Source organism: Aythya fuligula, chromosome 8 (genome assembly GCF_009819795.1).
Source record: "Aythya fuligula isolate bAytFul2 chromosome 8, bAytFul2.pri, whole genome shotgun sequence".
Classification (NCBI taxonomy): Eukaryota; Metazoa; Chordata; class Aves; order Anseriformes; family Anatidae; genus Aythya; species Aythya fuligula.
In genome coordinates this window covers 25,064,607-25,075,818 of record NC_045566.1, presented here as the reverse complement: position 1 = coordinate 25,075,818, position 11,212 = coordinate 25,064,607, and the positions used below count along the sequence as shown (strand labels likewise).

The window sequence follows — 11,212 nt, the reverse complement described above, 5'->3', positions numbered from 1 at the left end:
CAGATTTACTAGTCATTCCTGAAAAAAAGTACTTGCTATTTCTGTGGCAATCTTTTATTTGCAGATAACAGATCTGTGTTTTTACCTGCTGGTCAGGCTGGATCATTGCCCGTTGACAATGAAAGAAAATAGGGAAGCTTCTGTACTAGATATGTAGTTGTGTTTTTTTTTTTTTTTTTTTTTTTTTGGTCTATTTTTTGTTTTAATACCGTGAGCCATAATTTATGGCTTTGCATCTATTTAAATTCATGTATGAGCTAAGCGCATTTTCATGGACTGGTACTTCATTTGGTAGGTGGAAGTAGCTAATCTCTGCTTGATGGAGGACGGTTCCTCTTAGGTGTACTGGTGTTGAAGGACAGATCTGAACCTCACAGCTGCATGGGTCGAAACTCCTTAGGTGTCTCGTACCTCTATTTTAATATGTGTATACTCATTCAGTAGTGCATGTCCTGTTAACCTGCGGGGCATTTTTACAATAACAGCTGTGTTGTTTTTGGCAGTAATTGACTCAGCTGGCTGTTTTTTGCCAAAGATGTGTCTCTCAAAATGTCTCTAAAGATTGAACAGTGGCACATTGTAAAATGTTGATCTTTTCCACGTGCTGACCTTTGGGGAGAGGCACAGAAAGTCTGTATTGGTACTGTAAACTACTGCATAGTTCTGAGAACTTCCTGCACTCATTCTGTAAACATTGAATTCCTTGGGTTTTGCTAAACAATATTAGTAATTTCTGGTTGTTGACTGGATTACTGCCCTTATTTCTTTAAATGGATTTTATTTTCCATTTTATTTATTTATACTGGAATTTCCTCCTTGAGCACTGACACTTTTCTACAGAGGTATGGCTGTAATGGATTCTTTTTATTCTGAGCATCAGTAATTGTAATGGTGATGATATATCTTTTGTAAGGTTAGGGTTTCCTTAAAACATATAGTGTTACTTTAGTCTGGATTGTGATTTGGGTAATTATTTTTGAAGATGGGTCAGGTCAAAACACAAAGAAGATTTATTTGCTGTCAACAATGTGCTAAGTTTATTTTCATAGTAACAGACGTGAAAGTATTCAGAATACTGAAGAATGCTTCAAAGGAGTTACATTATGTAACATGCTTAATCAAATGCTGAATGTTGTTGAGTGATAAGGAATAAATGACCCTGAAGTTTGTTTCTACAATAAGAATAATAATTTATTTGTAAAAACTCATGGAAAGAAAGATTACAATTCTGAGAAGGATGTTGCAGATTGTTGCAGGAAGCACGGCCGAAAGCACAACAGACGCCAGTATGGTCAGATCATGCTTCATTTTATTGCCCGAATAGCCTAACTTTTATAGTGAACTTAACAGGGGTGGATAGTGTCTCACACAAGATTATTAGTCAAAAGCACTCAGACAAACAACTACAAGAAAACCCCACCTGCAAGAAAACAACCCCCTTGTGATTAGCAGTCACATAGACCTTGTCCTCAAAGCCAGCTGCTGGTAACAATGTTTTTCTAAATTCCTCAATTGGGCAATATGGGAACACTGTCACTGGAACTTCTCATAGTCATCCTGGTAACTTGGTTTGCTCAGCTGCAGCAAGCCATGGGATCTTTGCTGTTTCAAAAATCCCTCAACAGCAGATGAATTATTATTTTCCCCCTTAACCAGAAAGATTTTTTTTTTTTCCTCTTTTTCTATACTGAGCATACATGCCTGCTAGATTCCAGGCTGCATGTTCTTCATATGACTATAGGAACTGTAAGAAGTCGCTTTTTTTCCAGTATCATCTCCCAGTAAATCAGTTGTTTCATTGTATGCATTGAATAATAATACTTGCAGAATATAGTGCACGGCAGTCAGTGTTTAAGCCCATGAGGATCTTTTTCATAGTTCATAAGAAATGTTTTGGCTTAAAAGGATTTGAAGCATTAAAGATGGTAATAATGGCATTTTTTTTTTTTGAATCTTCCATTACCATTTTGATCATGTTTAAATGTTGGTCCTTTTTAATGAAACAATAAGGTGAAATAAACTTCATATTTTGTCACTGGTATATGAAATACTGTGTTTTAAATGTGGTCTGTATAGGTTGATATTTTAGATGGAAGACTCTAAGTACAGTTGTCTTTTTAGGATAAATTCTTTGCTGTAAGGAAAAGTTAGGAAGTGTACTGTAAATGTAGAAGTACTCAGTCCAATATGTAATTCTGTTTGTTATGGGAAAAGTGAAGTTCTTTTGTCTTAACACTGCTTGCTTCACAGGATTTCTTGCAGTGTTACTTGATAAAAGTTTTGATTTCTGCCTTTTTTTGTTTGAACAGTGTGGAAACGCCATGGCCTGTACATCTTTAACTTTTAATGCTCTTGGAAAGATAAACAGATGAGGCAACTTGGTCACGTTTGTGCGCGTCTCATTTTACTTTATAAAATATTTCATAAATTAAATTTATTTTAAAATACACTTCGCTTTGTAATAAATGGCTCAGTCTTCAAAATAGGACTATAATCAAAGTTCACAATTTATTAAAGGAATAGAGGTAAGCAAACAGCACTGGGTGCGCCGGGAGTCTCTGCTCCACCAAGATGCACACCAGTTACATCAAGCAGCTGATTTTTATGCTCCTAGGCTAATACATATTCATTACTACTTCTAAAAAAAACAGGGTTATTATAATTAGTTTCCGGAATCCAAACCCTCCTACTGGAGCATGCGTATCAGTCTCCGGTGGTCCCTCTGGGGGTCTCTTGTGCTGAAGGCTCATAGTCTTCCTCCCTCTTGTCCTTCTCCTTTGTCCAACTTGGCTGTATGTCAGAGACTTGTGCAGCATCCCCTGCAAGCTTTGTCTTTTAGTTGTTTTTCATCTCTCCCCGTCTCCTTAATCTCCTGGCCAGATATCAGAGACTTACATTGTGTCCCATGCAATAGTCATAATAGTTAGCAGTTATTCTGAAACCCCCCAGATATCAGAGACTTCAAGAAAAAGCCTACAAATACATTTCCCTTCAAGCTCTCTACAAGAATTATATACATTAACCACTCTGTTTTTCTTAGACTTGTGGTTATACAAGGGTGTGTAAGACAGAAGGCCATACTGACACGAATCAGATGAAGATATCTCACAGCTCCAAGTGATTTTCTTATTTTTTTTTTTTTCTTTGAGATGGGGAAGAGGTGGCAGCACCGAGCTGAGCCCACCTTTATTTGTACGCTTATTTATTTGTATTTTTTTTTGAGCAGGGCCGGGCCCGGCCGCCGCCACCGCCTCAGGGCGGTGCCGGGCGGTTTGAACCAAACGCCCCGCGCCCATTGGCGGCGCAGCCAGGCGGGGGCGGAGGCGCCGGGTTTGAAGCGGAGGCGGAGGCGCGGCCGTTGGCGCTCAGGGCGCTGCTGCTGCTCCTGCTGCCGCGGGGGGCTCCGGCCATGGCCGCCTGGGACCTGAACTGCGCGGCCAAGCCTCGCAGGCGGCGCTGGTCCGAAGATGAGGAGGACCCCGCCGTGCTGGTGCTCAGCCACTTCTCCCGGCCGCCCCACCTGAGTTTCGGCAGCCTGCGTGTCGGCGCCTCCCGCACGCGGCTGCTGGGCATCCATAACCCCAACGCGGAAGATGTCGAGGTGGTGGTGGAGCGCGTCCCGCCGCCCGCCCGCGGCTTCAGCCTCGGCTGCCGCCGCTTCTCACTGCAGGTACCGGGCGTGAGGCGAGGCGAAGCGAGGTGGCTTCGGGGTCCCCTCCCCCGAGGGGAAAGCCGGGGGACTCGTCGTAAAAAGGAGGGGAAGGGGGGCGAAAATTAGGAATAAATGCTTGCGGTTCGGATAAGGAAATCTTAGACACGACTGATCGAGCCCGTGCTGACTTGTGGTGGGCAGTTGTGACGGGCTGGGACCTGGGAGCTCGGGGGGCTCCCCGCAGGTTGCTCGCAACGAGGGGCTTAAAAAGCAGGCTGGACCCTCACCCTGTGGTGTTTGGGTAGCTACTTCCCGTGGTAATTAATAAATATTAGGTGTTGTATGCAGTAGAACTTGCCAAAGCACACGCTGGATTAGTGATTATGTCATCGTGAAATGGACTTGCCCAGAGGCGGAACTCCTCATTCAGATGCTCAAAAGACAGGTCGCTGTCACGCTCCTTGAATTTGTCTGTGGTGTGACCACAAATACAACAGCTGGTCTGTTAGTACTGAGATCAGCAGGGTGCTGAAGTGATCTGGTAGGTCACTGGATGAAGAACTGTAACACAGGTCTGGCCCAGGGCTCCACGGCTTCCCTGTTTGTTTATTTATTTATTTTTTTTAAGTCTGCTTGTATTTACATATGCTGGGGTAAAGCTGACGTTTAGTAATCATTTGTCACTTCATGATGTCAAAATATGCATTCCTTCTGTGTACTGGTTTTCATTTGATTTGAATACTCTATCTTGGATGTTAGAAAAACTTACGTAAGTGCTATGTATTAAACATTTATTTCTCTCCATTAGTCAGGACAAAGCATCTCTATTTCTGTAACATGGACACCATTAGAAGAGGGCAAGGTCAGAGAACTGATAACTTTTGTTATTAATGGCATCATAAAGCATCAAGCTGTGCTCTTAGGTGTTGCTGAACAGCCTGTGAAGAAAAAAGTGAGTATGTTTTTATTGTCTGAACTAATTTTATTATTTTGGCATAGTTGAAACATACTGTTTTTATTAGTTAAAAAGATCAGTGCAGGAGAATTAAAAATGGATAAATGTTGTTTGTGGGAGAGTCCGTTACATTTAAACTTTTTTCCAGCAGGCTGGGAAAATAGATACTGGTGCATTATATTGCTTAGAGAATAAAACTTGATACACACACAAAAACAAACAGTCATGGAAATAAGTTATAGTGAGTTTTGGACTAGGTATATTGGTTTTACCTTCTTTTCTTGATATACTAGGTATTAATTTTATTGTGATGCTTAGTCCTGTGATGTGTTTTGATATTTGTTCCAGTTTATGGCAATCACAGAAAGCTTTTGATTTGAAGTGGTGTCTGGAAATTGTCTTATCCAGCCTTCTGCTGAAAGAAGAACTTTAGACTACCTCATCCAAGGCATTGCCCAGTCAAGCCTTGAGTGTTTGCAATGAGGGAGATTTCACAGCTTCTGTGGACATCCTATTCCTATATATGTATATAGGAATGTATTCTTATATATGTAATAATATTCCTATATATATTATTGTATATAGTGTATAATACAATATGTATAATATTATTATATATATTTAATATTATTATATAATCCTATATATAATGTTTGCTTCTACACAAATGTATGTAGAAAGCATACTAAGCTTTCTTTATGGGTCCTTTTCAGAAGAGTCTCTGGGAAACTATGAAAAAGAACAACATTGCAGAAACATCGGCGTCAATAAAAGTTAAAAAAAGAAATTCAGAAGTTAAACATGTTAATGAAACCTTTGAAGTTTCTCAGAAGATAGAGAGACTAAGGAGCCCACTTCAGTCATGTGAAAATCAGAACATAGTGGAAAACAGTACATCCCCGGGAAATGACTCTCTTGCTGGCTCAGAAAATAAATTGCCTTTATCTCCGATTTCACCTGTGCTACAGCCATGTCCTAATACTGCTTACACGCCACTTTCAATGAGAAGATCTACTACTTTCTCAGATATTGCTTCTGCTGTACGTGAGGAGTTATTGCCTGAAATAGACTTCTATAATATCAAGAAATCTGTTGATAACCATGATGAATTGAAATCTGAAAGTGCATACAATTTTACTGGATTAGAAAAACCACTAAATTCAAATAATGAAGCAATTCTTAATTGTAAAATCTCACATGTTTGCATTCCAGAACATTCGGCATCTGTGCCCATTTTAAGTACAAGGAGAATTTTAAGTCCAGATTCTTTTGTGAATGACTATCATCATGTTGATGTAGATACAATAGAGCAGTGTGTTCCAATTCTGTCACCTGATCAGTTTGTGAAAGACAGCTTAGCATATGTACAACCAAAGACTCCTAAACCTGAGACGGCTTTAATATCTTCTGCTATGGGAACTTATGTCGTGAAGAGATTTTTGCCCCCAAAATGGAAAAAAAAATGGAGACAGAGAGACAAAAACACAAGTCCACGTAAACTACATGTTAAATGAAGCCTTTGAGACACACAACGTAGAATCAGAGGTACTTCATTATAGCAAACCCAAAGAAAATCAGTCAAAATTTCCTTCTACAGAGGAGCTCCAGACATCCAATTCTCAGGCAGAGCAAACAAAAAAGCGATCAGTTCTTTCTGTCACAGTCATCAAAAAGAAGCCTGATGCTGGTGAAGGAAGAAGAATGGAAACTCTCCAGCCAAAATCTAAAAAATGCCTTAATAGAGCAATAAAGGATTGTGAAAATGTGGTGCCTGTATATACAAAGGTAGAAATATCGAAACACCTTCCAGTTACAGATCCAGTTTCAGCTGGAAATAAGTGTCACAATGAAAAAATAAGTTCACAGCCTACTACTGGATCAACTTCTTTGAGTCGTAAGAGGAAAAGCGAAATAAATATAGAAAAAAATAGAGTTACAGGCCCAGTGTATGTGGAAGAAGTGGAAAGAAAAAGAACTCTAACTAGCATGTACAATAAAAATAAAACACATACTGCTGTGACAACATCGGCCTTCAAGCCTACAAACCAAGGGAGAGTAGGGCTGAAAAAGAAAGCTGGTGAGTAGTATCTTCATTTACACCTTTTGGAAACATGCTTTTGATTATGAAATTTGTATAGCAAACTGAACTGTCTAGCAGCAGTCAAGGATATTTTATCTCACTGAAATAGGGGTTTTTGCATTTTCTTTTTTAGATATTACCTGCATTTTACAAGGTTGAAAACTAGATCAGAGTTTTGGTTATGTAATTGGCTTAAAATTTATTCGATTCTTTTGTAAACCTTGGCAATGACAGCAACAGGAAAAGTATCTGTCAGTTCCTGGGCAGAGTAATTCAAATTTGCAGGAAACTTGATCACTTTACAAGTGATTTCTGTCATGTGTACATTTACCATTGTGCATATTTGAATTCATAGCTGTTGTTGTGTATTTTCAAATATGTTGTTTCTGAGTCTCATTCATGCTGCCTGTTTTTTGTTTTTTTTTTTTTTTAATAATTAGTCTGGTATCAGCCTTGTGTAGATCTTTCTGTCTTTACAATTTGCTGATGTTTTGACCTTCAAGCAACAAAGTAAGTTGACTTCTTGTATTTCAACATTCTTTGGGTTTCAAAATGTTCCACTCCCAATTGTGCTTTGGAATACAAGAAGAATGTGTGTCACTAACTGAAGGAAGCACTCTGTTTGCTGAATCTTCATGCAATCCCTGCAATATAACTACCAGGAAAAATTATTACAGCTTTCAGATTAAAATAGCATGTGCTGCTTTCTTCAGATGATGTATTCTATCTAGATTTGATTTTCAGCCTTGAGTTCAGGCTTTTTAAGACAGTGTACATAAAAACTCACTAGGTCTGTGTCCACCAGGAAAAGCGGTATTATATACCAGATTATTTCTGTTCCTCCATTTGTATGTGGACTGGACAGGAAAGTATTCTGAGAGCCTAACATTTCTTAGGTGTCTCTTGATCCTGGCTGTAAAATGCAAAAATGATAACAGCTTTGAATTATACTCTATTTGTAGCAATTTTTCTTCCAAAAAATGTCTTGGTATTTTAATTGCTTTTGGAGGCAATGCAGTAGGTGCTGCTTGTAGTAGTGGAATGTGATTTTTCTTTGTGAAGCCTGAAAGTTAGCTTTGAAATATCCATCCTTAGGGTAATCCACCTGAAATCCAACTTAAAAGCAATCAAAACATTATTAAAAAGCTATTAGATTTGTGTGAGAGACTGGAATAAGCATGAAAAAAGCTAAGCATGAGTGCAACCTGTAATTTATGATCTCTTATATTTTTTTCATCTGAAATAGCATCTTGTTAGTGGGTATCAGACAGCAACCACTGACCATTTGCAAAAGCATGCATTTTTTAGTCTTCATTTGATGTCAGCATAAAGTGTTTGCATTAAATATATGTTTTCGTGTGTTGAGAATTAGAAAGTGTGTATCTATTTTTTACCTGTGTTTTAAGTCCTTCTACCACTAGGTGGTAGATAAAACTTATCAGCTAATACCTTGATGCCTAAGGTAATACGCTCAGGCTGCTATAAAATGAACATCAATGTAGCATGCAATCTAACTGGAGGAAGAGGTCAATCAAGCTCCAAAAAGCCATGCATTTTACCCAGATGTTCACAGAATACCCAATTTCACATATCCTAATAAATATTTCTACCAATTATATTAGCTTTGTGTTCTAGGATATGATAATAAATCTAAAAACCTCAAAATGAAGGGGACCACTTTTTTTACGCATGTTGTGTGTTAACATGTTCTGTTCCTTGCTTGGCTGAGACCAGGGTGCAGTATTTGAGTACGTGTAGTGGAAGAACCAGGGAATACAATAGTCCTTATTTGCTCTTAACTGTTTTTCCCATGTGTATTGTAGACAAACTGCTTAAATGTTTCCATCATCAAGGGATCGCAAGTATGTTGAAGGGGGTTTATAGGGAATCACTCCAGTTCTTTGCTGTACAAGTGATATGAACCTTAATATGTTAACTTTCACTGACATCTGCATCACTGATGTGTTTTAATACTTGTAGGTTCTTCCCGTCAGGGAGCATCAAAAACTGCCAACAAAATTAATAAACCCGTTGCTGGATTGGCTCAGTCTCACCTGACATTTTTGAAACCATTGAAAACAGGTAGGCAGACTTCTGGTATTTAGTAGAACAATATCCACTGAACTGAATATCACAACTGCTGTACTGCTGTCTGTAGTTGAGACCCAACTGAGTAGAGTATGAAATAGAAGGTTGTACCCACAGTGAAAAACAATTAGTAGAAAAATTTATATACCTTTCATAATGTGTCTGCATCATAAGAAAATTGGTTGCCATACTTAGTCAGCTGAATGTAAATGTTCCTTTCCTCCGTTTTTGCATGTAAGTGTAAAAAACTACAGGTGTGCTCCCGGGGACTGATGGATATCAGTGAAATGCTTCTTCCACATCTGGTAATTTTACTGTAACAGAATACCTAAGAATAGAAAACTACCTGCCAAAATGATACTTATTTTGCAACTCATATTAATACCAAGTTGATCTGATCAGAAAAATATATTTATAAAATGGTTGTTCCTGGCAGTAATACAACTGGACTTGGTTTTGATCCAAGATATGCATTAAAACATATTTTAAAAATATATTTTTAGATATTAAAAACACACATATTTGATATTAAAAATAATAAGAATATGGGTTCTTGTATTTGATCTAGTGCTTTAATAACTTAATGCAGGATTTGTGGCTAAAATTTATTTAACAACAGCTGACCTGTTTTTTTTTCTGCTATAGTGCTAAATAGAGTATCAAACTTTAATATTTACCACGATAAGGCATATAATGCTTATCATGTTATAATATATCATGTCATGATATAATGCTTATATCTTTAAATAGCAATCAAAGAAAGAGAGACTTATTTATTTATTTATTTTAAGTCATTCCTAGGCACCCAATGCCTTTTGCAGCTAAAAATATGTTTTACGATGAACGTTGGAAGGAGAAGCAACAACGAGGTTTTACATGGTGGTTAAATTTTGTACTTACCCCTGATGACTTCAGTGTAAGAACAAACACCTCACAAGGTAGAGACAAGAATTTTCACTTTATCTTTTAATATTCTTAAATGTTACATAAGGTGCCTTATTCATATTAGTGAATAGGGGTCCTTGTTTAACAGTAACCCCAACTCATCATTTTACTTTGTGTAGCATTATGCTTTTCTGTAAGAGTACATCCTTTTTTTTTTCAATTTTTTGTATATTATATGCATTTTCAACCTTTGACTTAATACTGTGATAAGCTTAAAGCAAATATTTGGTGATGGGTTTCAGTGGCAGTTGGGCTAAAAAATATGGAGTATACTAAACCAAAGGCAATTCTAATGTTGGAGATGGTGCTGTGCAAGATGCATTGGAACAAGGAATACACACTGGAACTTGTGGCTGCAGTACCTCTCCGTGGGTGTTGAGTGGGGAATCCCCACCTGCTGAGAAACATTATAGTTGCTGCTGTATTAAAATGATGATAATATACTTCTATCTCTATTTTCAACCTAAAATTCTGAAGGTTGTCAAATTCATTTTAGAACTAAATTTCCAGCCCAGCCATTATTAGCCCATTACTTTAGGAAATAAGTGTTGTTATAACAAATATGTGGCTAATATATGTCTTGCCAGGTACAGGAATATAATGACAAGCTTCCTGAGGAACTGTTGCAGGAAGCACAGCCGAAAGCACGACAGACACCAGTAGAGTCAGATCATGCTCCATCTTATTGCCCGAATAGCCTAACTTTTATAGTGAACTTAACAGGGGTTGGATAGTGTTTCACACCACACAAGATCATTGTATTGGTCCAAAGCACTCAGACAAACAACTACAAGAAAACAACCCCACCTGCAAGAAAACAACCCCCTTGTGATTAGCAGTCACATAGACTTTGTCCTCAAAGCCAGCTGCTGGCAACAATATTTCTCTAAATTCCTCAATTGGGCAATGTGGGAACACTGTCATGGGAACTTCTCATAGTTGCCCTGGTAGCTTGGTTTGCTCAGCTGCAGCAAGCCATGGGATTTTTGCTGTTTCAAAAAATCCCTCAACAAGGAACAAAATTGTTACGCAGAAGTAAAATAACATTGTGAACATAGAAGGGGCAAAACTACTTTTGTTTGAGATCTAAGGGCATACTTTTTGTGTGTGCATTTAAACAGTAAATGCAGCTGCTCTTATCTTGGGAGAAGAGAACCATCATAAAACCAGTGTTCCTAAAGCACCAACAAAAGAGGAAGCATCTCTAAAAGCCTATACTGCCCATCGTAGATTGAATAAGTTACGACGTGATGCTTGCCGTTTATTTACATCTGAAGAAATGGTTAAAGCTATTAAGAAGCTGGAAGTTGAGATTGAAACTCGACGTTTGATAGTTCGTCGAGACAGACACCTCTGGAAAGATGTAGGTAAGAATGATAAAAATTTGCATACTTTCTTTACTTGCAAGTAGAAAAAAGTTTACTCATACGCTTAGTTGATTTAATCTAAAATAGATTGTTAGTAATATTATTTATAACATGAAATTTTTGCT

At 38.1% G+C, this 11,212-nt stretch overlaps 1 protein-coding gene across 1 annotated transcript in view; it reads left to right on the top strand.

Moving 5' to 3' along the window:
* The first annotated feature begins 1,521 nt into the window (after window positions 1-1,521).
* The window catches only part of ASPM (assembly factor for spindle microtubules), a 29,773-nt gene continuing 20,082 nt past the window's right edge, over window positions 1,522-11,212 (top strand). The window contains 8 exon segments of the mRNA XM_032192299.1: window positions 1,522-1,560; window positions 3,227-3,670; window positions 4,461-4,604; window positions 5,321-6,061; window positions 6,063-6,684; window positions 8,668-8,769; window positions 9,567-9,713; window positions 10,842-11,087. Coding sequence (XP_032048190.1) covers window positions 1,522-1,560; window positions 3,227-3,670; window positions 4,461-4,604; window positions 5,321-6,061; window positions 6,063-6,684; window positions 8,668-8,769; window positions 9,567-9,713; window positions 10,842-11,087 — 2,485 coding nt within the window.